At 54.2% G+C, this 25,459-nt stretch overlaps 2 protein-coding genes across 3 annotated transcripts; both read left to right on the forward strand.

Annotated features, from left to right (window-relative positions):
• Positions 1-26: 26 nt before the first annotated feature.
• Positions 27-16,262, forward strand: HR (HR lysine demethylase and nuclear receptor corepressor). Of its 2 annotated transcripts, XM_049866511.1 has the most exons (20): positions 27-114; positions 1,391-2,040; positions 2,785-3,565; positions 5,106-5,256; positions 5,341-5,528; positions 7,026-7,190; positions 7,984-8,073; positions 8,249-8,364; positions 9,740-9,771; positions 9,969-10,060; positions 10,159-10,325; positions 10,443-10,679; positions 10,907-11,072; positions 11,273-11,342; positions 11,552-11,682; positions 11,838-11,957; positions 12,052-12,167; positions 14,431-14,595; positions 15,094-15,222; positions 15,473-16,262. In XM_049866511.1, the coding sequence occupies exons 2-20, from the start codon at positions 1,429-1,431 to the stop codon at positions 15,533-15,535; spliced, it is 3,591 nt and encodes a 1,196-aa protein (XP_049722468.1). In that variant the 5' UTR covers positions 27-114; positions 1,391-1,428; the 3' UTR covers positions 15,536-16,262. The 2 variants fall into 2 exon arrangements, with proteins under 2 accessions (XP_049722468.1, XP_049722469.1); XM_049866512.1 differs by lacking the exon at positions 9,969-10,060 and having other exon boundaries at positions 9,690-9,771.
• A 4,506-nt stretch (positions 16,263-20,768) lies between these two features.
• Positions 20,769-25,415, forward strand: NUDT18 (nudix hydrolase 18). The gene is made up of 3 exons (XM_049865813.1): positions 20,769-21,119; positions 22,423-22,636; positions 22,861-25,415. Exons 1-3 carry the CDS (start codon positions 20,958-20,960, stop codon positions 23,454-23,456), a joined length of 972 nt encoding a protein of 323 aa, XP_049721770.1. The 5' UTR covers positions 20,769-20,957; the 3' UTR covers positions 23,457-25,415.
• The last annotated feature ends 44 nt before the right edge of the window (positions 25,416-25,459 follow it).

Consider the following 25,459-nt stretch of genomic DNA (forward strand, 5'->3'; position numbering starts at 1 on the left):
CTCGCCTTCGCCCGCCGGCCGGGAGGCCCCGGAGCCGGCCCATGGGGAGCGAGCGCCCGGCGCCGGCCAGGACGCCCGCCGCCGCCTGCGCTGCGCCCGGCCGGTGAAGCCCAGGTAAGCGCCGAGAGGGGGCGCCAGGGGAGCGCCTTCTGGGGAGACTCATGGCGAGGATTTCTGAGAGTTGAGCCCGCGCCGCACACAAGAAATGAGTTCCCGCGCACCTCTGGGCTGGGCCACACATCTGAAAGTTAGGATGCCCGACGGGGCTGAATTGCGTCGGAGCGGTGGCCCCAGAAAACCTAGGCGCCCTCTGCTACCGCACCCTCCCGGTTCTCGGATTTCGGACTTCGCCCGACTGGCCGAGGGGGCTGCGCGGTGAGAGCGCTGCCGCTCTGGTGCCACCTGTCATCCTGGTCCCATGCACTCACGTTCAATTTTCCCTCTCTTGCCTCTCTCTGGGCCCCAGCCCGCTTTGCCCGCCTCCTTCCCTCCTCCCGGCCAGACTGCAGTTAGCAGTGGCGGCTGGCTGCCCTGGCACTGCCGCCTGGGCTAGGGTAGCTTGACCCATTCCAACTGAGGCCTCCTAATCCCCCTCTCCTGGGCTGGCTCGCTCCTTCCCTTGGGGGGCAGGGTTGGAGATCTCAGCCCCTAGCAGTTGCCGTGAACTTCTGCTTCAGAAGGCAAGAAACTGTAGAGCTGTGAAGAGGTGCACTAGGGGCTGCCCTAGTGTAGGAAGACACCAGCCAACGCTGGCTGGGAGCCCTCCCCAGTGACTCCAATCTGCCCAGCTTGCGCTTCCCTCCTCTGTAAACCTAGGTGGGACTGGGCAAGCAGCACCCCGAGGACCACAGAACGCAGTGTAGGAAGAGCCCTCGCCAGTTTCCAAGCCCCATTTGATACGCGGGGACACTGAGACCCAGTAGAGTGACATGACTTGCCCAAAATCACACAGCTGGTAACTGAGTCAGAGCCAAGATCCAGCCCTCTTATTTTCCCGAGCAGTGCCTTTCTACTGAGCTCACCTTTTGGGTTCTTGCTCCCTGTCTTTTCCCATGGCTTGAGACCAGCTTTCTGACTAGGTGAGGACAGGACATATCATCCTAGAAATGGCAGCCTTGGCTGAGGGGTTCAGTCCCAGGTGGGCTGCCAAGTCCAAGGAATTTGGGGGAAAAAGTGCCCTTCCCACCCTTGGAAGTACTGGAGCATCTCACCAGGCAGAATCCTTCCAGCTACATGTGGGTAGGCAGCATGGTGCCCACCTGTGAGTTGGCACTTGCCATACTGGTTTGAGCTGCCTTGGTACTACCAGGGCGGTGCCCACTCTGCGCTAGGTGGTAGAGTGCTTGGCCCATGTGCCCAAGGAGCTCATGCTTTGGTGATTATGCTTCAGGGACCCCTCTGGGAGAGCCCCATGAGGGCAGGAGAGTGATGGAGAGTACGCCCATCTTCCTGAAGGACATCCCAGCTTGGCAGAAGACAGCCTCTGAGAACGGCACCGTGGGACAGGAGCTGGGTACCCCACAGCAGGATGGCCTGCGCCATGGGGCGCTGTGCCTGGAAGAGCCTGTTCCCTTCTGGAGGGGTGTCCTGAGCACTCCAGACTCCTGGCTTCCCCCTGGTTTCCCTCAGGGTCCCAAGGATGTACTCCCACTGGTGGAGGGCGAGGGACCTCAGAATGGGGAGAGGAAGGCCAGCTGGCTGGGCAGCAAGGAGGGGCTGTGTTGGAAAGAAGCAATGCTTGCCCATCCTCTGGCATTCTGTGGGCCAGCATGCCCGCCTCGCTATGGCCCCCTGATTCCTGAGCATAGTGGTGGCCATCCCAAGAGTGACTCTGGAGCCTTCCGGTCCTTGCACTGCCCCTTCCTTCTGGAGACCAAGATCCTGGAGCGAACTCCTTTCTGGGTGCCCACCTGCTTACCACCTTACCTAGTATCTGGTCTGCCCCCAGAGCGTCCATGTGACTGGCCCCTGGCACCGTACCCTTGGGTATACTCAGCGGGCCAGCCCAAAGTGCCCTCTGCCTTCAGCCTAGGCAGCAAGGTGAGTGCTAGAAGAGTGGGTATCTGGGGCTCAAGCCATGCAAGGGAGTTCAGTGACCCTGGAGCAGTCCTGCCAGGGCAGCACCACTCTGCTTCTCCATTTGATGAAAAGATAAGGCAGCACCCAAGTAGAGGCCTGGTCAAATGGGGCCTGTCAGCTCAGAACTGTCCTAGGCCCTAAAGTGAATCTCAAGCAATTCCTACTCTGGTCAACTCCATCTCACTAGGCTTCCAGGGAATTGACTCATCCTTGTCCCCCCAGGGCAAGGCCCTGGGAATCGGACCTTAGAATATGTGGCCTTGTGTTGGGGGCAGGCAAGGCCCCTGGGGACATTCAGGCACCCTCATGGCCTGTGTCTAGGGGACCTCTCCCATAGGTGATCCATACTTCCAGGGATGTGATTTTAAAATATTTAAAAACCAGTATGATAGAGGGCATCAAGCAATCAGAATAGATCCTGGAGGCCCTTTGGCTGTGCCGGCATTAACATATTGGCAGCTGGATTGTGAGGAGGCTTGAGAATTCCTGGGGAAGGATCTGGGGGTAGACAGAGCAGCAGTAGAGGCACTCAGGGGACCCAGAGAGGTGCCGTTTATCAACCCGTATGGGAATTCTTCTTCTGCACTTTCACAACCCTTAAGGCCACACAGGTGTGTGCACACCTGTTGTGTGTCAGTTCCGCCCATCCTTTTAAGCACTGGGAACCAAAGCCAGCACTAGCTTAACGTTTTCTCCTCCCTTTAGGGCTTTTACCACAAGGATCCAAGCATTCTCAGGCTGGCAAAGGAGCCATTGGCATCTGCAGAAGCTGGGTTGTTGGGCTTAGCCCCTGGTGGGCACCTCCAGAGAGCAGGGGAGTTAGAACGCCCTTTGCTCCACCAGAGAGATGGAGAGACAGGAGCTAGCAAACATCAGAATCTCTGCCCACTTTTCCTGGGGCGTCCAGACTCTGCTCCCCAGACCCCCTGGCCCACTTGTCCCCCAAGCCTGGTTCACACTCTTGGAAGTGTCTGGGCTGTACCAGGGAGTGGGAGCCAGCTGGAACCAACAGCCACATCACAGTGCTCCTCTCCTGGGCCTCCTACCGCCCAGGTGGGCTGTTGCTCATCTCACCCACCCGAGAGAGATGGGAGCCTTGGCCCTTGTGGGAAATGCCAAGAGGGCCTAGATGGGGGCACCAGTGGGGCAAGTGAATCCAGTGATGAAGTGAACAAGCCCCCTGACCCCAGGGCCTGCCTGCCCAGCCACCACACCAAGCTGAAGAAGACATGGCTCACACGACACTCTGAGCAGTTTGGGTGCCCAGGTGGTTGCCCTGGGGACGAGGAGAGCCCAGCTGGCCAGCTCCGGGCCCTCAAGAGGGCAGGCAGCCCTGAGGTCCAGGGAGCAGAGGGCAGCCCAGCCCCCAAGCGCCCACCTGACCCTATCCCAGGCAGCACGGGGCAGGGGGCCAGAGATTGGCAGGAAGTGCTGAACTCATCAATAGGGAACAAGGCGGAGGCAGAACAGCGTGATGACCAGAGAGGTAAGAGGGCAGATGAGGGGCTGCAGGGGGCCCTGCTTGAGAAGGGGCAGCCAGTGCTGGGGGTTTGCAGTGGGGTGGGAGTCAGTAGGTCTTTTATGAGTGGATCACACCCAGTTGTCAGGTTTCCCACCCTGAACATGATGGCTTCCTGGGAATTCTTCAGCATCTACAGCCCAGCAAGTGGCTTCTACCTTCATGTCTCCTCCCAAGCCATGGTGTATTGGTGGCAGTGTAATGACATGGTTAAGAGCATGGGCTCTGGAGTCAGATTGTCTGGTTCCTGGTTTTGCCGACTGCTAGCTGTGTGACCTTGGGCAAGTTACTTCACCTCTCCGAGCCTCAGTTTCTTCACCAATGCAATGGGGATAAAGATGGCACCTACCTTATAAAGAGCTCTGCAAAGATTAAATGATAAAATTCACATAAAGGGCTTTGAAGAATTCCTCGCATTTAGTAAACATCAATAAATGCTGGCAATTATGATTACTGAAGGAGCCCTGATGGTGCAGCGGTTAAGCGCTCAGCTGCTAACTGAAAGGTCAGAGGTTTGAACCCACGAACCGCTCCTCAGGAGAAAGATGTGGCAGTCTGCTTCTGTAAAGATTTACTCTGCCCTATTTGACTCAATGGCAGTGGGGTTTGTTTGTTTTTTATTATAGGGATGCTATGTTTGTGAGTTGGAATAGACTTGATGGCAATGTTTTTTTTGTTGTTATGATTATTTCGGCCACAGTTCCCTGTCTGGCCAATTTCTTCTCCTGCCACTCCTCAAGGACTCCTTTTCCTGCCTCAGGAATGGCTGCTCTCTTGGCCAGTTGGATCCTGGAACCTTGGTTTGGACTCTGCCAGCCTTAGGGCTTTGGGCACATCCTGGACCCCTCTGCCATGTTATGCCCTTCTTGGAGGCTTCCAGCATGGCCGGCCTGAGTTTTTTGGAATGATCTCAATTTCTCAGCCTTCTGGACTGCTGGGCCAGGATCAGAACTCTTGATGGCCTTGCCCAAGTAACCCTGCACCTGGTGTGGGTCTGTCCGTGCCCTCCCAGACCTCTCTGCCTGGACTTGGAAGTTGTTGGCCCCTTCGCCTTCTTGGGTTACCGCACCTGTGTCCTGTGTTGAAACCCTGCAGCCTTCTCACCTTCTGGTGCCCTCCGTTCATGTTGGGATTATCTCCTCACACTGTCATGCAGCCAACGCTATCACTAAGCCCACAGTAGAGCTATCCAAACTCTACGCTGGCTGGATCCTCTTCTCATGGCAGGATGATCTCCCTAACTGCCCCCAGCCTTGGGCCCAGCACACCAGATCCCATCTCCTCCACTCTTCAGTCTGTGGCAAAGCATTCTCAGGCTCCCTGTTCAGCTTTTTTATTTTTTTTTAAAACTTCTACGTGCCTGGTCCCCTCTCACTAGTTCTGAATCAAGCTTTATAGGCCTATGGCTAGGCACTGGGCATGCTCTGTGTGGGGACAGGGTGGGGGCTAAGGCGGGGGCTGGGCTGGAGAAAGCCCAGGCTCCTGACCAGTTGCACTGTCCCCTTAGGAACCCGAGATGGCAGGGCCAGCCTTCAGGATGAGGGGCTTCAGGATGTACCTTGCCCAGCTCACCTGGCAGGCGTCTCTCAATGCCAAGGCTGTGCTCAGGCAGCTGGAGAGGTGGGAGGGCTGGCCTGCCACTCCCAGCACGCAAAGAGGTGAGCTGGACCCCTCTCGCCCCTGAATGGCCCAGCATGCTCCCCTCAAGGCTCCCTTCTCATCTACCTCTGCTCTGTCTCCAGATTGTCTCTGGGAGGGGAAAAGCAGCCAGAGGAGGACTCAGCAGCCAGCTCCCAGGAGGGAGGAGGGTCTGGCCCAGAGGTGCAGCTCAGCATGGGCCTCGCCAAGCACCTGCTAAGTGGTTTGGGGGACCGATTGTGCCGCCTGCTGCGAAGGGAGCGGGAGGCCCTGGCCTGGGCACAGCGGGAAGGTGAGCAGGACCCACAGGGCATTCGGGACCCCAAGAGATCCCAGTCAAAGGTGCTTTCACAAGGACCATGGGGCCTGTGGGGGGGTGGTGGGGGGAGTGGCTCTCTGTTATTCCTCCCCTCCCCCCACCAATGCTGCCATTTCCTATTCCTGCCCATTGCTGAGAAGCTCTCCTGCCCTACTTTGCCTTTATTCCTGATTTATGCGCTTAGTCAACATGTCTTAGGAAGTTTCTGGCCTGGGTGGGGATGTCGGGAAGGTGTAAAACCTGGTCCAGCCCAGCTCTCTAAGAGCTTTTGACCTTGTTGAGAAAACAAGACTGAATGCCAAATGTGTGCAAGAGCACCTGGAGGTAAGGGGCTCATGAGGGTTTGAGCAGATAAGGAAGGCTGGGGTGGTGAGGTGCACTGGTCCGGGGAGCCTGGTAGACGTGGGGCTGATATTAGAGGCTGGTAGAGCAGCAGGCATTCAGATGGTTCCAACTGCCTCCCTTTCAGGACATCTCTGGTCCTGTCCCTCCCTAGATGGAGGGTCACTGTTGGCTCCCTCTTGCCCCAGAAAGGCCAGCCCTGTCCCATTTCATCAGTGAGCCCCTCTTCTCCTGCCACTCCCTCACACGCACCCTGGATTCCAGGCACACCACCCCACCATCCTTCCCGGATCACCCAAGCTTGTCCATACCCTCAGGTCTTGGCACTTGCCAATCCCTCTTTCTGGAATTGCCTTCTCCTGCCTTTCTGCCTGGTGAATGACACACTTACTCATCGTTTGGGGCCCACTTGTGAAGCTTCCCCCATCGTGCCTGCCCTCAGCCTTCCGTTGCATTTTCCTACTCTAGCACCACCAACTGGTGCCCTAATCCTTGGCATGTAAGCTCTGGGAGGGCAAGGACCAAGTCTTCAAAAGCTCCGAATCTCCAATACCCAGCACAGGACACAGACAGCAAGCAATAGGTGTTTGTTGAATGAATAAGCGAATACATGCTCAGTGGCATCTTTTCCACCAACCAGTGAGGACTTAGTCTGAAATTTGCTGTGAAAAATATCCTTTCCTTTGGGTGAGATCTCTTAAGGTTTCCTTTTCTAGTATACAATGTCCTCTGGAGGACACCCCACCAGAACAGTTCCCACACATTTCTACTTCTGGTAGCACACAGGGCTTGGGACTGAGAGAGGCAGATGAAGAATGTGTTAGAAGTGGGATGGATTCAGGGCCAATGGAGAGATCCCTGGGGCAGGACTGGGGGAGGGGCTGCAGTAGGGGGAGCTTAGGCCTCCACTGTCCCTGGAAAGATTTTGCTGGGGAGGATGGTGCTGGGTGAGGTTCTTGAATTAGGCCACAGGATAAGTAAGGGGTATCTGTCAAGCAACCCATCTGCCTTTTCTTTGGGCGGCCCCTCAGTGGTAACTGCTCCCTGCTTCTCCACACCCCTGCCTGGGTCCTCAAAAGGGGCCTATTTCCTGATCCCTCTGACCCTGTTCTCTCCTGTGGTTACCAGGCCAGGGGCCAGCTGCTACCGAGGATGACCCATGTATTCTGCACAGCTGCAGCCGTTGCCAACATGGACTCTTCAACACCCACTGGAGATGCCCCCACTGCAGCCATCGGCTCTGTGTTGCCTGTGGTCGCATGGTGGGCGCTGGGAGGGCCAGGGAGAAAGCAGGTAGGAAAGGAGCTGGAGGCCCAGGCTGGTGGGGCAGGGATGGAGGTCTCAGTTGAGCTGTTCTAAAGTTTGTAGCCATTTCTTGGCTTCCTCTTCCCGAGAAGGTCTTCCCACCAGCTCCTAGCTCCAGGCTCGGCCTTAATGCCCCTTAGAGCAGACCCTTCCCTCTTTCCTGATCAAAGGGCCAAGCCTGTGTCCTTGCTCACACTGACAAGAAGCCAAGCACTTACTAGATGCCTCCCACTTTGCTCAACTTTCACATTTTTAAACCTTACAAGTGGGTATTATTGCCTCCATTTTACAAATTAAAAAAAGCTCAGGTTAAGTGACTTGGCCAAGGTCACACAGCTAATAAGTGTTGCAGCCAGGATCTGGAGTCAGGTCTTCTGATTCTGTCCTGTTCTGTTTACAGTTCTCAGTTTCTCTCCCTCAGTTCGACCTGGTCATTCGAGGGCTTGAAATTTCCCAATGTTCCTGTTCTAATAAAAAAAAAAAAAAAAAAATGTTCTAATAGATATGGCCAAAAAGAGTTCCAGGGTCAAATCAGTTTCAGAACACTCTATTCTATATGGCCACATTGGAGTCTTGCAATGCATATCAGGATATTAACAGCTCTGCATTCTCTAAGCAAAGAAGTCTATTTCACTGTTTACCCCAAGTTTCCCCAAAAGTCCATGTTTTGCAGGTTTTGGAGCCCCCTGATTTAAACATTATGTCCTTAACCTACTTGCCTGAACTTCACCTTGGTTACCTTGATTTCCTGACTTGTAGCTTCTCCCTTCCCACCACACAGGCTCTCAGGAACAGTCCACAGAGGAGTGTGCCCAGGAGGCTGGGCACAGTGCCTGTTCCTTGAGGCTGACCCAGATTGTCTCCAGCCAGGGTGAGCTATCTTGGAGGGGTGTGGAGTGCAGTGGGCAGTTCCTGAGGGAGACCAGCTTCCTGTCTGTATGTCCTTCACCCTGGTCCCATCCCCTCCTGGTTGGTGAGGCAAAACAGCATAGGGGTAGCTCCTGGTCCCCACTTACCACCAAACTCCTCTCCTCCCAACCCCACAGTTTTGGCAGAACTGAGCACTGCAATGCACCAGGTCTGGGTCAAGTTTGACATTCGCGGGCACTGCCCCTGCCAAGCTGATGCCCGGGTGTGGGCTCCTGGAGATGGGGGCCAGCAGGTAAGAATCAGGGCAACAGACAGGTGACAGGGGCATACCTGGTGGGCCATAGAATTGGGTGGTGGTCTGCAAATTACTGACTTGGCAGGGATTTGATGCTTTTCTTTTTTAAATAATATTTTATTGTGTTTTCAGTGAAGGTTTGCACAATAGTTTTGGTTCGCATTCAACAATTTCCACATAAGTTGTTCGGTGACATTGGTTACATTCTTCACTATGTATGAACATTCTCATTATTTCCATTCTGGTTGTTCCGTTTGGTGCTTTTCTATTGTTGGGGATGAAGAGGGACCTGAAAGCTGGGTGAAGTCAGGTCACTTCCCCACCTCCCCCTGGGGATTAGGATCCAGGCTGGTTTCTAGCACTTGCCCCGCCTCCCTCTTCACCCAGCACAATTTCTCTCTCCCAGTCTGTCCAGAGCTCCTGTCCTACTTGGTGCATATTCCAGCTTAGCACTTGTCACCTCATAATAGAACTGCTTGTTGGTGTGTGCCAGACCACAGGCTCCTTCAGGTGAAGCTTTGGCCCGCCTTCACAGTATTTCCTGAACCTAGCACATAATGGGTGCTCAACACACAGTTCTGAAAATTTTTTCATGAAGTAAATTTTTTGTTATAAAACTTGTTCATTCAAGAAATATTTTATCAAATGCATTTTGTGTGCCCTACCCTGCTCCACATACTGATTGTGGAAAACTTGGAAAATACAGACAAGTATAAGCAAGAAAAATAACAAGCCCTAAATCATGCCACCATTAACATCTTGGCATTTTTCTTTCTAGTCATTTGTCTATATGTTTTTTCACACCTATTTTAACATAAAAGAGCCCTAGTGGCACGGTGGTTAAGTGCTCGGCTGCTAACCTAAAGGTCACCAGTTTGAACCCACCAGCTACTCCATGGGAGAAAGATGTGGCAGCCTGCTTCTGTAAAGATTACAGCCTTAGAAACCCTTCTGGGCAGTGGTGGTGTAGTGGTTAAGTGCTATGGCTGCTAATCAAAAGGCTGGCAGTTTGAATCTACCAGGCGCTCCTTGGAAACTCTGTGGGGCAGTTCTACTCTGTCCTATAGGGTTGCTATCAGTCGGAATTGACTCGACGGCAATGAGTTTATTTTAGCATGCTTTAGACCCATACTGTGTTTAGCGTTCCCTAAGCAACTTTTTTCCAGCTAACGTTATATCATATAACAGTTTGCTCTTTGTAAACATAATTTTAGGACTATATAAGGGTCCATTGTTACTACTTGTCAGTTGACTTGAATCTAGTTGAATTTGCCATTTTTTAATCTCTGGTTGGATGGGGGGGTGGTGGATGGGTTTACTAGAAGGAGCCACCAGAAAAAACTCCCCCAACTCCACAACCTTCCTGCAACAGGAATACCAACAGGACCAAGGACATGAAAGAGGGTAAGCAGCTCCCCTTGTACACTTGGACTGTGGAGGAGGGATGGCGGACCACTATCACTCCTCTCAAGTCATTCTAGACATTAAAAAAAAAAAAAAAAACTAAGACAAGCTCAGCCCACAGCCCAGTCCCAAGGCCTTCTTTTGAATCTTCCATTCTGAGCCCAACCGAAGTACCTGTTCTGAGCCCTCTTTTCTAGAGATTCTGGAGCTGCCATCAGGGACCATGTTGGTGGGAGGGAGTGTATCCAGAGCAGAGTAAGACGAGCAAGTGCCAGTGTGAAGAGAGCAGGTCTGGCCGGGAATGGAGGGAAGAGCATAGTGGGTAGTGAAGCCTCAAGAGAAAAGTGAGGGAACAAACGTGAGGCCCCTCACCGTTTTCCTCCGCAGCAGAGATCCCAGACTCCACAGAGACACCAGCAGAGGACCGCTCAGGCCGAGGGCCCCTGCCTTGTCCATCTCTCTGTGAACTGCTGGCCTCCACTGCTGTCAAACTCTGCTTGGGGCACGATCGGATACACATGGCCTTTGCCCCTGTCACTCCAGCCCTGCCTAGCGTGAGCAAGGGCATGGAGGGAGGACTGGGAGACTGGGGACCAGAAGCCAGGCTGGCTCTCCCTGCTGGCTTGGGGGGTCCTAAGCCCTCCCGCCCGTCCATCCCTCCCTCCCCACAGGATGACCGCATCACCAACATCCTGGACAGCATCATTGCACAAGTAGTGGAGCGGAAGATCCAGGAGAAAGCCCTGGGGCCGGGGCTGCGGGCTGGATCCGGCCTGCGCAAGGGCCTGGGCCTGCCCCTCTCGCCAGTACAGCCCAGGCTACCTACCCCTGGGGCTTTGCTGTGGCTTCAGGAGCCCAGGCCTCACCGTGGCTTTCACCTTTTCCAGGAGCACTGGAGGCAGGGCCAGGTGAGGCTCCCCACCTCTCCCCTTCTTCTCGCTGCTTGGTCTACTGATCAGGGCCTTGGTTCCTGGGCCCATGCAGACCCAGTTGCCTGAAGAGAGCAGCAGGGCCTGGTCCCCATGCTGTTCTGGTTCCTTCTACAACATACCCCAGCCTGGCCATGGTGGGTACCCCTCTACCCCTCTCCATCCACTGTTCTGTGCCTCCTGACTTTCCCCGCTCTCCCTCACAGCCCGTGTTGGTGTCAGGGATTCAGAGGACATTGCGAGGCAACCTTTGGGGGATGGAAGCTCTTGGGGCACTTGGAGGACAGGTGCAGGCGCTGACACCCCTCGGGCCTCCCCAGCCCACAAGCCTAGGCAGCACAACATTCTGGGAGGGATTCTCCCGGCCTGAGAGTAAGTACCCCTGAGATGGACTAGCGGGAGCCAGAAGCCTGAGCCATAGGGTAGCAGCCAAGACCCAGAGTGACCCTGGCAGTGGCTGGAAGCAGGGCCCAGGGCAAAAACTGGACTCATTGGTTGCTATCACTGAGGCATGGGCCTCTGGGGCTAGGAGGTTCCTCCCTGGGCCAATGGCCATTCTGTCTTTTCCCCAGTTCGCCCGAAGTCAGATGAGGGCTCTCTCCTCCTGCTGCGCAGAGCTCTGGGGGAGAAAGACACCAGCAGGTGTGTATGGTACCAAGGGCTAGCCCCGCCTCCCCAGCTACCGCTTGTGCTTTGGTCCACCCCTTTTCCTCCTCTTCTGTGCCCCCTTCCTCTCTGACACTCAGCTCTCCTGTGCTTGTGCCCTGGGTTACCCCTACTGGTAGTGGATGCTTTGATGGGGTATCTGGTGGCTGGGTTGATCTGCTGGGTATGACCCTCTTCCCCCATAGGGTGGAGAACCTGGCTGCCAGCCTGCCACTCCCAGAGTACTGTGCCTGCCATGGAAAACTCAACCTGGCTTCCTACCTCCCACCGGGCCCTGCCCTGCGTCCACTGGAGCCCCAGCTCTGGGCAGCCTATGGTGAGTGCTGGGCACCAAGTCCACTCCACCACTGCCCAGTCTCTATCCCCATGCCCTGTCATTGCTAGGCCTGTGTGTGTCTGGCCCAATGCCCTGGGGCCTGAAGCGCCTCTCTTATTTTATTCCCCAACTGTCCTTTCTCCACCTCCCTACAGGTGTGAGCCCACACCGTGGACATCTGGGGACCAAGAACCTATCTGTGGAGGTGACTGACCTGGTCAGTATCCTGGTATACGCTGAAGCACCACTGCCGGCCTGGCACCGGCCACAGAAAGGTGGGTATTTGGCTTTAGATGAGAGTGGGGACAAACTACAGACGCACGGGGTCTCTGCCCGACCTGGTCATGCTAAGCTTGCTTTCTCCCTCAGACTTCCTCACAGGCCTGGATGGGGAGGGGCTGTGGTCTCCAGGCAGCCAGGTCAGCATCGTGTGGCATGTGTTCCGAGCACAGGACACCCAGCGCATCCGCCGCTTTCTCCAGATGGTGAGGAGGGAGCCAGGGAGCCTTCCCTTTCCCCCTTCCCAGACCCCCAGACTGGATGGAGCTCCCAGACTGAGAAGATCTTCCTGTCTGCCGAAGTGCCCCCATATACACGTGTGCTGCCCAAAGCCAGGCTCTTTCCCTACCTCGCTCCCTCAGGTGAACTGGACAGACCCAATTCAGACAGACAGGTGCAGAGAAGGCAGACTGGGACCCAGTTACATGCTGGAGTTCAGAAAAGGGGGAGGTTGAGGCAGGAGAGTCTGGACCTAACGAGGCAATGGAAGCAATACCGTTGCTTCTTGGGTGCCTGCCATATGCTAGGCATTGTGCCAAGGGCTTTTGGTACATCATCTTGTTTATTTGTCACAGTCTCCCCCTGAGGTGAGTATTGCTAACCCCATTTTGCAGATGAGAGGACAGATGCAGTGGTAGAGCTGGTAACTGAGCCTATGTCTGTTCCACCCCATGGTCACTAGACCATGCTCCTTCTTGGGGAGGCAGCCTCCCCTTCAAAGGGAAAGGCAAAGGGAGCCTGTCTGAGATGCCATCTTGCCATGTCCCCTTTCCATCAACTACACCTTATGAGGAGAGACTTCCTGACAGAGGGGCTCTCTGGGGTACCAGCAAGTAAGGTGGCTGAAGGAAACAGCATGGTAGGTGGAGGCAGAGACTGGGCCAGCATAAGGGGCCAGGAAAGGAGAAGATGATGGGGGCATGGGCAGAGGAGGCAGGAGGTAGGACACTCCAGAAGGGCAGGAGAGGTGGGAGGCCAGTATTAAGTTTAGGGCAGGTCCAGTAGTTCCAAAGTCCAGATGAACCCTTGTTATCCTGGGGAAAGAACTTCTACCAAGTGTCTACCCCTGCTAGGCGCACACACACAAACACACACACCATAACTGTCCAATACTACCCTTCTGCTCACAGGCACACACATCTAGAGACACACACATCAATAGATACACACACAGATGTTGGAACTTGCAGAGGGGAGCAGACAGAAGCATACCTTTATAAATGGACAGCCTAATCTAGTCTGGGTGTGACTGGCTGTGATCTTAGGTGGCCCTGGGAAGTCCTGTATAGCTAGACCAGGATGACTCATGGGGAAGGTCTGAATGCTCATTCTAACTGGATGCGCCTGGGGAGCACGGCTCTAGGCTCAAGATGGACTTGAACTTCAGGGGGCAAAGAAATCTTGGCACATGGTTAGGGTTGCCCTGGGATCCAACCTGGTTCACCAACCAATTTCTCCCCCGTGGAGTCTTGTAGCCCTAAGCCCAGGAACAATGGCTGAGGTCCTAGCTGAATGAGGCTGGTGGCCAGTTGAAGCATGACGCTGCCGCTGCCGCGCACCTCTACAGGTGTTCACAGAGCACTTCCTTCTTTGGCCTCCACGAGTCCCTGCCTGTCTAAGGAGCTCCCAGTTCTGGTTGGGCTGGTGAAGGCCTCTCATACCTGTGCCCACTCCAGAGGACAAAGCCTGGACGGGCACACCTCTCCACCCACCGAGAATGAGAACTCCTGTGTGGCCTTGCTTTTATTGGTTGGAGATCTTAGAAGAATCTGTTGAATGTTTTAGATTACCTCATCAGGGGCATGCAACTCCCTACTCACCCACAGTTTAGCACACAGTTAAGGAAGTTCACAAGGACTCCAGGTTAAGAACTGGTGTAGACGTTTATGAGCTGGAATTATTCAGGATGTCTTCCTGGGTTTTGGAGAAAGGAGTACTATTGAGAGAAGGAGCAGAGGGGTCAGGGCCAGGGACACAGAGGCTATTAAAGGTATCTAAATGAACAAACAAAAACAGTTGCTTTCTAGTCGATTCCAATTCATGGCAACCCTGTATGCGTCAGAGTAAAACTGCACCATAGGGTTTTCAGTGGCTGGTGTTTTGGAAGTAAATCACTAGGCCTTTCTTCCGAGGCACCCTTGGGTGGACTCAAACCTCCAACCTTTCGCTTAGCTGCCAAGTGCGTTAAGCATTTGCACCACCCGGGAAGGGACTCCATTAAAGGCATCTAGTCCCAAGAAAAGCAGGGATTTAGACCCCTCAGGCTCAGAACCCTCAATCCTTGCCTCTAAGCTGTTCCCCCAGCCCCCTTTCTCTCCTACCCCTCTGTCTCCCCTGCTTGCCCTTCAAGAGTTGAGACACATCAGCTCTTTTCTATGCCCCTTTCTTCTGGGAAGTTTATGTCCAGGTCCTCTTGCAGCCCTGTCCTCCCTTCCCACCCCTTGTTCATTCACCCTTCTCTTCTTCTAGGTGTGCCCTGCTGGGGCAGGCACCCTGGAGCCCGGAACCCCGGGCAGCTGCTATCTGGATGCGGGGCTGCGGCGGCGCCTGCGGGAGGAGTGGGGTGTAAGCTGCTGGACCCTGCTGCAGGCCCCTGGAGAGGCCGTGCTGGTCCCCGCAGGGGCTCCCCACCAGGTGCTCCCCCAGTGGGCCAGGGGCTTGTGGAGAGATCAGAACAGCAGAGGCAGCAAGAACAAAGACTACCTGTATATGGCATTCTCCAGCCCAGTGATATCCTCAGCCCTCTCAATACTGGAGAGCTGGGGACAGGGAGCAGGAATGCAGGTCCCCATGGTAGAGAAGTGGAAATGGAGAAGCTGAGTGTGTTCTTGAAGCCATCAAGCCAAACTGGGATTCCACCAAGAGATCTCTGTCTCGTCCTGACCCCCTCAGGATGATGCGGTGCTTTGTGTCCTCAGATGCCACTCTGCCTGTGCCCTTGCTGGCATCTTTGTTCTTAGTCTAGTTTTGGCTAAGCCCTTTGTGGTGCCTGGTGTTGTATCTAGGGCCCCTGCTCTCTAAGAGCTGGGTAGAGGTTATTATAGCAATTAGACCTCAGGGACCAGATGGCAGGATGAGGATCTATGATCCTGAGCCTCTGCTGACTCTCATGCCATCTCCTCCCTGGCACAGGTGCAGGGCCTGGTTAGTACAATCAGTGTCACTCAGCACTTCCTGTCCCCTGAGACATCGGCCCTCTCTGCTCAGCTCTGCCACCAGGGACCCAGCCTGTCCCCTGACCACCGCCGGCTTTATGCCCAGGTGAGTGTGACACTGGCCAAGAGGCAGGTGGGCTGCCCAAACCCTCCCCTGCCAGGGTCTGCCTTTTAGGGGCCCAGCTGGGGTAATGCGCATAGCAAAATAGCAGATCCAGCTCTGTGCTGTGGAGGCAGCTGGCTGGGCGGAGGAAGGGCATTCTTTCTGAGTGGGAAGGGGGAGGGCTCCACACCCCAGGGCCAGGGCCAGGCCCAAGAATGTGACTGAACTCTCCTGTCCTCTCTCTTTCTCCTAGATGGATTGGGCCGTGTTCCAAGCAGTGAAGGTGGCTGTGGGAACATTACAAGAGGCTAAATAGGGTGACCTCAGGTGTCTGGGGACAGGGGCAAGGAATAGGTAGACCAGGTGCTCAGCCAGGCCACAGCTTCAGCAGGAAGAGATGCTCGGGGATTTGGGGACTTTTGGTTAATCCCACAAACACCACTCTGGGTATAAACAGATTGCCTCATTCCATGCCCCTGCCCTGGGCACTAAAGCCAACAACCATAGTGCCACCAAAGCTCCCACCTGCCCTTTGTGAGGCTGGCATCTCCTCTGCCCCATGCCCCTCTTCATGATACTGGGCCCATGTTGGGGATCACTGGCTCCCTCCAACCCCCCCCGCCACCCCACCAACCCAGGAGAAAAAGAGCCCTTCCTTGGGGGACCTTGGGAATCCTTCTGGCTTTAGCAATACCTCCTTCCGCTGCCTCATCACCTTCTGCCCCCACCCATGCCCTGAGCTCTGTTCACACCACCCTCATCCTCCCTGGGCCCTGGGCAACCCTTTGCACTGCAGGCATTGCTGGGCAAGGGGCCCTTGAAATCTGCCCTCTCACTGGAGAGCTGTGAAGTGTGGGGAAGGGATGGGACCAGGGGACTGCCCGGGCTTGGCTGGAGGGAGTGATTGGGGCGATGCCACCCTGCCTGTGCTCCTCCCTCCCTCCGTCCTCTCTCCTTTGAGATTTCCATTAAAGTCTGTTGTTCTGTGAACGCTGCCAGTGTGGTTGGCACTGCTCATGCAGGCCACGTGGTCTGGGGAGGGAGAGGAGACATGGAAATTTGCTCAGGAGCAGGGGCAAATGGAGTGGGTGGGTGGGAACCTGGGGCCGGGGTAACAGGGACCGGCAGCACCTCTGCCTGCTCTTTTCCTGGGGGCCCAGGTCCCTGGCTCTCACTGAGAAGATAAAGCCTTCTATGTGGCTGCCCCCCAAAGATGGCTCCTGACAGACACAGCATTGAGGCAGAGCCCTGGGGCAGAACAGCACTGCTTCCCTGGGCAGCAATGGCCCGCAGAGACCCTGGATCTGCAACCCTCTCTGCAAACCCCAGGCCCCAGCCACCCACCTCTCCTGTCTGACCTGAGGTAGAGATCCATGCATGTGGCCCAGAGGAGCCCTTGCCCAGCGGGTCAGCCCTGAGTGCCTCAGACAGCTGACTGCCCCCCACTTCCCTCTGGTGTGACTCTGCCCCTCCACCCCTCTGCTTGTATATCTCAGCCCCATACATGCGCCAAGTATTGTTATACCTGATTGTTTCTGTGGTGGTTAGGGGAATTTTTTTATTAAATAATTTTTTTTTAAACGTTAATATACTTTAAGAAAAATTACAAAATAAGAAAAAGCCACCTGTAAACCCATCCCTACCTGCTCTAGGCTGAACCACTATTAGTATTTTGGTATGTTTCCTTTTGGTATTTTCCACAAGGTTTTGTACTTGGTTTCTGTCTTTTAACATTGTATTATAGACATTGTCCAAGTTGCTACCAAACCTTCATTGAAATGTCCCATTATATCCCATTAAGTGGTTTTGCCATGATTTATGTAACCATCCCCCCCTCTTTTTTTTAATTTAGATTTCTTCATTGTTCAGAAAGCTAGGTTATTTTTTTCATGGGATAAAAAAATAGAGAAGTCCTACACTTTACCAGGTACTGCACTGTGTTCATTTAAATTATTTCATATAATCTCTTACCAACATTTTGAGGTAGATGTTATTTCCATTTTACAGATGAGGACATGGGCAGATTAGGGTTAAGACAGTCACCCAAGGTCACACAGCTATTTGAGTGGCAGAACTGGGATTTGAACCAAGTTTTCTGACTCAAGCCATCTCGTTTACATTATAGTCTGAGCTCTTAATGGAGTTTAAAGATGGGTTTGCCCTCTTCTCTGTCCTCCTCCTTCCAACATTAAGCACTTTATGTCTGATCATGTTCCAAGTAGCCCTGAATGACCCATTCCCACTTACATTTCACTGTGTATAGCCGTGTCCTGATGTCACCCCAGAACCCAAAGTACAGGGTCCCTGCTGTGGAAAGATGGTGCTCTGAACTTTTGCCATTAAGGAGTCACTGGGCCTCTCTTCCCCACACAGACCTCCCCCAATCTGCATCACACCCCTACCCCATCATGGTGACCCATCCCAGAGGTCATATGTGGTCTGACTGCTTATAAACAGCAGGTGGATCAGTGTTCATTTGTTCCAGGGCTGGCCCGGTCCAGGTGGGCACGGACCCTGAGACTGGGCCTATGGGCACTCGATAGCACTGTATCTCATATAGGCTCGGCGGCTGCTTGACCCCAGTCTAGACCTGCCCTTTGGGCCTCTGCTTCTCACAGGCCTGTCCCAGCATCCCCATTGTCAATCTTCTGTTGTTTCCAGCCCCTCTCACTGGCCAGATTTCACATGTACAGCCCTCAGAGCTGGACATGAGCTCAGAGCGTGTATATCCCCTCGCATCCAATACCTTCTTTTTCTTATAAATTGTTTAGACTTTTTATTTTGAAATAATTTTAGATTTACAGAAGAGCTGCAAGATATGATAGAAAGTTTCCAATTACCCTTCACCCAGCTTCCCCTAATGTTAACATCTTATAAGACACCATGGTACATTTATCAAAAAAAAAAATTTTTTTTTTTTTTTAAGAAATCAACATTGATACAACTTTGTTAACAAAGCAACAGACTCTACTGGGATTTCACCAGCTTTTCACTAATGTCCTTTTTCTGATCCAGGATCCAACAATGCCTTCTTTTCACAGATGGCCTAGAGAATAGATGTGGTTCCTCTAAGGTCACTCAACAAGCTAGTGGCAGAGCCCAGCCTGAGCCAGACTTCTTTCGTAAGAGGGCCTGGAAGCTTGGGCTATGGCCCTCCTCACCTTTCATGCTTTGTTAAGAGACAAGAAGATTTGCTACTCTGTACATGCCTTTAGTGTCACAGATACTCTTGCCCCACCCTTGTCCCTGATGCTCCCTACTACAGGCCTTTCCGCACACGTGTTCACACGCACACACGTGTATGCACCTTGAAATGGCTGGCCCAGGCTTCTCTCCCATAGGTGTTGGGAGCATGGCACTGTACCAGTCAGGCTGTTCCTGTTCGCTCCACTGGTATTGCTTGAGTGGCACCCACACCAGCCAGTTTTCTTCCCTGTCTGGGAATGGAGGACACAGACCTAACTTGACAGAGATCTTTCTTGGTTCCTGGTTTTAGAGGACCACCCTCACTGGCTGGGTCTCTTTCAGCACCTAGCTGCCTCAGCCTCCGTGTCTTTCTATCTCAGCCCCTCTCCCTCCTCAGCTTTTCCCTCTTTCTGTCTCAGGGTCTCTTGAATATGCTCCCTTCCTCTCAATGCCTTGAGAAGAGTCTTTGTTGTCTCCTTTAGCATTGGGAAAGGGCTGAACAGTCCCTCCCATGTGTGCAGCCCTTCACAGTTTACAAGGGACTTTTGCACATTCCATTGCCTCATGTGATCTTCGCCACAGCGGTGATTAGGCCCACTTGGGGTAGCAGAGGAAGACTTTCCCTCAGTGATAATGGGGGGAGTGGAGCCGCGGTTTGTTGTAGTCTTCGCTCTTCCAGGCAGTTAGGCTGTCTGGTGTTTATCTTAGGCTGCCTTTGAGGCTCTCAGAGCCTTGCCCAGACATGACCTCACTCCCTCTCAAATCATCCCTGGGAGGCAGAAAGGCGTCTGGGACCAACGCTGTCCCCACTTCACAGATGGGAAAACCAAGGGATAAACACACACACATAGAGCAAATAAGTTAACAAGTTGCTCTGCAGTCCTGGGGTCCTGGCTCTCAGTCTTGTAAGTTCAGTTGTCTGGGAGGTAAGGAAGTCTTGGATATGGCTGAGGGCAGCAGCATTCACCAAGTGTCTCAAAAGTTCACGAGCCCACCGGGGCTGTCCTGCGGCTGAACATAGGGCCCTACCTCCAGGGAACTTGCAGTTAGTGTCAGTATGTATGAGAAGGGCCTAAAGAGGCAAACATAGTGTGGCTGGAGTTCCCGAGAATAAAGTTTAGTGCTATGGTGGCCCTGTAGGCATATTTCATGAGGGGGAGCGCCTTTTTTCATTGCAAGTCCTGTGGCCAGGAGGGCTCAGCCTGGAGGGTTGGGGGGCTGCCGGATGATGGCACCTCCCTCTGCCCAACACTGGACAGTGCACAGAGCAACTCCCACAACATCTCGCCTCACCTCCCAAACAACCCTGTGAAGAGTTTTTATGATTCTATTTATTCTACAGATGAGGAAACGGAGGCCCATAACTTTCCCAAGGGCATAGAGCAAGCCAGGGGCAGTGGCCAGACTTTCTAGCTTCAAGTCCAATGCTTTATCCATCTCACCACAGGCACTCTCTCAAAAGGGAGGGACACAAAGCCAGCAGGAGGGAAAGAGTAAAGGGGAGGCCTAAATGGAGGTGAGGAGCCCAGACTTGGCTTGCTTCATAGTTTCATTCCAGCTGGTCCAGACTTCCTGTCCTTTGAGGAGGTTAAAGGAAGCTCTGAGGAGGAAAGGTCAGCCTGGGAGAGAAGCAGAGCTCACCAAAACAACCCACACCCTGTTCTCAATGTGCCAGGCCCGTGTACTCGTGGAAGGAAACAAAGAGGAAGAAGCGTAACGTCCTACACTGATGAGGCTTGGCCGGCTGATTCCAGGCCCTCTCTCAGCCTATCCCCCAACCCCCCCGCCCGCCGTACCACACCTTGGTCATCCCGGAGGTGACCTCTCCCTTCTCCGAGTGCCTGTCACACCTCCTGCCACATCACTCATTTAGCACTTAGCTTATAACCCTCAGATGCCTTTTTTATATGTATATGTCCATCTCCCCAACTAGAATCTCCAACACGGGGGTTAGGTCTCCCCTGCCATGTGACATTGAAAGAAGAAAGTCATTTGGAAAGTGATCCTCTGGAGTAATGGCATTGCTTGTTTACAACAAAAGTTCCAAAGTGGATCTAAGCCGCGTGCCAAAGCCCCGTGACGTCATCGCGCTCGTTGTCACGTCATCGTCGCTAGCCACTGGGGCGTCTCTGCACCCGGCAGGCAGGATGACGTCACCTTCGGAACCAGTAGAGGCAAGTGCGCACTAAAGGAATGAGCGAGGTCGGCGGCGGGAGAAATCCGGAAAGACAGAGGAGGCTGCAGGAGCAGCCGACGCCCGGCGGGAGGCCGCGCTGCCCGGCGGCTCCCCCTGCGCTCCGGGCTGGCTCCGCCCCCTCTGGACTGGCTCCGCCCCCTCCGGGCCCTGCGCTGGCCAGCCAACCGGGGCCGGCCGCGGTGACGCGCAGCCTATCAGCGGCGAGGGCTCGCCGGCCCTTCCGCGTTCGCGAGCGCGCCCGGGCCGAGGCCGCGGCAGGGGGTGGGGAGAGACCGGCCGGCCACACGCTCGGCTCGCGTCGCACTGCGTCGGGCTGCTCTGCGCGGTCAGCGCCCGCCGCCTCCCACGGGACCCGATGGCCTCTGAAGGCCTGGCGGGGGCGCTGGCGGACGTGCTGGAGGGCGGGGGGCCGCTCGTGCAGAGCTGCGACTCGGTGCCGGCCGAGGAGCTGGTGGCCCCGGTGCGGCTGCGGAAGAACGTCTGCTACGTCGTGCTGGCGGTGTTCCTCAACGAGCAGGTGAGTGGCCGCGGCCGACCGCCAGCCCCACCGCCGGGCCTCTCGAGCACGCAGGCAGCCCAGGTGGAGACAACCGCAGCTCGCTTGTGTGTGGCATTTTCCAGTTTTGCAAAGCACTTTCACTTACACTAGCATTTGAGCCTGGTGCGGTCCAGGACTGCTATCATCCCGATGTACAGAGGAGGAAACTGAGGCCCAGGGGCTCTGGAACTCTTTCCCAGGTTTGTCCCCTAGGCCTCAGAACCTTGAGGGGAGGGCTGTCTTACTCATCTTCCTTTCCCAGGAGTCCAGTACAGTGCTTGGCACGTAGTGGGCTCTCTTGAAGATCGGAGACCTCCCCTGGGCCCCACGAATAGCAATAGCAGAACCCACACTTACACTCAGGCCTTCTGACTCCTGTCTAATGCCCTTTTTGGTACTGATTTTCCTGTACAAGTTGCTGTAATAACAGCTAGAAGGGGCCAGGACCATACATAGGGTTACATAGGGTTGAGGAAGGGCATGATTCAAAATGTAGCCATTAGTGAAAGGACGAGTCATAAGCAGTTAATCAACTATGTGGCGAGTCTAGATACATAGTGACAAATATAGACATGATTCAGCTCAGGACTCATAGTGAGTCTCACTCTGGGGCCACACGCCCAACCCCTGAAGCAACACCCAGGAATCTCAGCCCCTTTCTCAAGAGGAAGTCTTCCTGAATCTAAAACCAAAAAACAAAGCCGTTGCAGTCGAGTCAGAATAGTCACCCTGTAGGAGAGGGTGAAACTGCCCCATAGGGTTTCCAAGGAGCAGCTGGTAGATTTGAACTGCTGACCATGTTGGTTAGCAGCTGAGCTCTTAACCACTGCACCACCAGGGCTCCTTCTGAATCTGAAGAGGGAAGAATTACAGAAGGTACTCCTGAATAGCTCAACCATTTGACGGTGGCCATCAGAAAGGAGGACTCCCTGGGTGCTGCAAATGGCTAACGTGCTCATCTGCTAACCGGAAGGTTGGAGGTTTAAGTCCACCCAGAGGCACCTTGGAGGAAAGGCCTGGTGGTCTTACTTCCAAAAAATCAGCTCTCGAAAACCCTGTGGAGCCCAGTTCTACTCTAATACATAATGCATCACCATGAGTTGGAGTTGATGCGATGGCAGCTGGGTGTCAGGAGGGGCGTGTTAGGCAGAATGAATGTGAGATGTGATCAGGCCCTACAGCAAGGAAGGGCTTGGGGCTATGCTGCTCCTCTGGACTTCTCAGCACTGGAGCCCCCAGACCAGCTGTGGTGGGGGGGTGAGGATCCTCTCTTTCCCTTCAGGATGAGGTGCTACTGATCCAGGAGGCCAAGCGAGAATGCCGTGGGTCCTGGTACCTACCCGCCGGGAGAATGGAGCCGGGAGAGACCATCGTGGAGGCACTGAAGCGCGAAGTGAAGGAGGAGGCCGGACTGCAGTGTGAGCCTCTGACTCTGCTGTCTGTGGAGGAACGGGGCCCCTCCTGGGTCCGCTTTGTGTTCCTCGCTCGCCCCACAGGTACAGTATTGCCTGGTGGCAGGGAGCAATTGACACCTTTTCCCCCAGCTTGTCTTCAGGTGAGACGAGCCGAGCCCCTCCACAGCCAGCCCTCTTGTGGCTGGTACAAGCCTGAGAACTCTGGGCCTCCTCCCTGGGTCGGGGCTAGAGAGCCTGGGGGTCTGTTCTACTCTGCCGGACCAGGCACTTCTCTTTTGCTTATCCTGTCTCCCAAATCCCCTTAGGTGGAATTCTCAAGACTTCTAAGGATGCAGATGCAGAGTCCCTACAGGCTGGCTGGTACCCACGAACCTCCCTGCCTACTCCATTGCGAGCCCACGACATGCTGTACCTGGTAGAGCTAGCTGCCCAATATTGCCAGCAAGCTAGGCACCCTCTAATTTTACCCCAAGAGCTTCCCTGCAGTCTGGTCTGCCAACGGCTCGTGGCCACCTTTACCAGTGTCCAGACTGTGTGGGTGTTGGTGGGCACCGTGGGGATGCCTCACTTGCCCATCACGGCCTGTGGCTTCACCCCCATGGAGCAGAGGGGCGGCATGAAGATGGCCGTCCTGCGGCTGTTACAGGAGTGTCTGACCCTGCACCATTTGGCAGTGGAAACCAAGGGGTTGCTGGGACTGCAGCATCTGGGCAAAGACCACACAGATGGCATCTGTCTGAATGTGCTGGTGACAGTGGCTTTCCGGAACCCAGGTATCCAAAATGAGCCCCCGAAGATTCGGGGTGAGAACTTCTTTTGGTGGAAGGTAGTAGAGAAGGACCTACAAAGCCAGCTCTTACAGAGGCTTCAGGAGTCATCTGTCATCCCAGTCAACAGATAGGAAGGGGCCAGGAGTGGGCAAGAAGCTGCTCTCCTCCACCACGGCTTCATCTCTCCTCTGAGGGAGACAGGAAGCTGGAGACCAGGGATCTTGTTGCATTGGGAGCAGGGGCAGTTTTCTTGATTCTCAGGGGATTCCCATCTCTCCCTGGCTATGGAGCAGGTCCTACATCACACCCACCAAGAAGGACAGTGCCTTTAACCAAGCAAGGAGTCCAGAGCTCGGGGACCTGATTGCCCTGAGGGCAAACTGAAGCTATTTCATAAGGGGATGTGGGAACTGTCTGAACCTGAGATGTCATATAGTCATCATTTCCTGTGTCCACCTCCATACATGCCTACATCTGAGTCCTCTCAGGCACTTAGAACATGAAAGGGGCATGTGGGGAGCAGGCCCCTTGCTGAAGTAAATAAGTGCTGCTTACCTGGCCTTCCCTGCCTAAATGTCTCTGTGGGGAGGAAGTGAGCTGGAAGGTAGGACTGCTGTTAGAAAAGAGGAGTTGCTTCCCTTGTTCCACCAGACAGTCACCCTGGCCTTTTCCAAATGGCGTGCTGATGCTGGAGGGGCCAGCCTGCTAGAGGGTGAGTGGCTGGGGCAGGCAAGCTTTAGGCCGCAAGCTTTAGGCGTAAGCGACCCCACTGGGGTGCTCTTCATCTTGCCAGCCAGGAACGTGACTGTGAGAGAACCACATCCCTATTAAAATAAAACTCCAGCCCCTTCAAGGTTTGAATGGTGGAAATGCCAGGAGGAGCTTCAGGTGGGAGCAGGGTCATAAATGCTGCCCCTGCCTCTCTGCTGGAGTTTCTTTCTCCCTGAGTTTCTCTGTCTCAGATTCCTTCCCCATCACTCCCAGCGGCCCCCAGGCTTGTGCCTCTGCCTTTTTACAACCTTACCCCAAGCTGGACCAAAGCCTTTTCTCCATTTCCCCTTAGCCCCAGCTGAACCATGGTAGGATTTTTTTTTTTTTTTTTTAAGATCTGTACTAAAATTTAAGGGAAAGCCAAAGGAAACAAAAATTTTATATTTATCATTGTATATAATGTACAGGTTTTTGATTCTATGCAGGGAAACACTTGCATGGACTTCCTTTCTCCCAAGGTAACTACACTCTACCCAGAAGGCCCAAGATAACCTCAAAGGCTCCTTCCCCAGCTCCCCTCCCTGCCTCTCTTGGCTGGAGGCCTCCAGCTGCTGCCATCTTATCTTTCTGGCCTCTGGAACTGTTGCAGGAATCCTCCATGTCCTCTCTGAGGACAAACATCTTCCACAAGATGGAACCAAACCCTTTCTTTTGGTCTACCCCTCTCAGTGTCCACTCTGAGGGACCCACCTGGCCATGTCCACTTAGAAGGCTAATAATGTTTGCTCCCATGATTTTAGCCAAGTAGCCTTCAACCCTGGGTGCAAGTTAGAATCACCTGGGGGAGCTTTTACACCTACTCTGGGCCCCACCCCCAGAGATACTGATTTAACTGGGGGAGGGAGGGGCCTGGGCACTGGTAGTTTAAAAAGCAACCCAGGAGATTCTAACGTGCACCACGCCACATCGAGAGCCACTGATCAGCCCCTTCCCCAAGTTGTCAGCTGAGCCTTCCCTTCCCCCTCCAATACACACACATTTAGGGACGTTTTAAAAACATCTGGCCCACTGTTTAAGACCAAAACAGTCATACACAACATAAACACATAAAAATGAGAACTACGTATAGATGCTAACAGACGGTTCAGTCCCTCATGGTGTCTGTCTCTAAGGCTAGCCGGCTCTTAGTTGTAGGTGAGCTGAGCAGAAATCCTGATGCTTGGCCAAGAGAGCCTGATTCCTGGCAGAGGCTGAGGAACATCGGATTTGCACTGCCAGAGCCTGTCTCTGTTTACCACCCCACCACACACCACCCCCTCCAGACAGTGCCGGAAAAGGAATTTAATTTGTCTTCCCATGGGGAGAAAGAGAGGTCCGAATTAGCAGTGGATCCCTGGGTAGAAGGACGCAAAGGGAGAAGAAC

Source organism: Elephas maximus, chromosome 22 (genome assembly GCF_024166365.1).
Source record: "Elephas maximus indicus isolate mEleMax1 chromosome 22, mEleMax1 primary haplotype, whole genome shotgun sequence".
NCBI classification, from domain to species: domain Eukaryota; kingdom Metazoa; phylum Chordata; class Mammalia; order Proboscidea; family Elephantidae; genus Elephas; species Elephas maximus.

Excerpts from the sequence above, each read along its gene's own strand:
- HR (XM_049866511.1), top strand. The coding sequence starts at position 1,429 with ATGGAGAGTACGCCCATCTTCCTGAAGGACATCCCAGCTTGGCAGAAG. Across the intron at positions 9,772-9,968 it reads GACCAAGGACATGAAAGAGG|AGATTCTGGAGCTGCCATCA; the intron begins GTAAGCAGCTCC and ends CCTCTTTTCTAG. Across the intron at positions 11,958-12,051 it reads CTGGCACCGGCCACAGAAAG|ACTTCCTCACAGGCCTGGAT; the intron begins GTGGGTATTTGG and ends TTTCTCCCTCAG.
- NUDT18 (XM_049865813.1), top strand. The coding sequence starts at position 20,958 with ATGGCCTCTGAAGGCCTGGCGGGGGCGCTGGCGGACGTGCTGGAGGGC. Across the intron at positions 21,120-22,422 it reads CGGTGTTCCTCAACGAGCAG|GATGAGGTGCTACTGATCCA; the intron begins GTGAGTGGCCGC and ends CTTTCCCTTCAG. Across the intron at positions 22,637-22,860 it reads GTTCCTCGCTCGCCCCACAG|GTGGAATTCTCAAGACTTCT; the intron begins GTACAGTATTGC and ends AAATCCCCTTAG.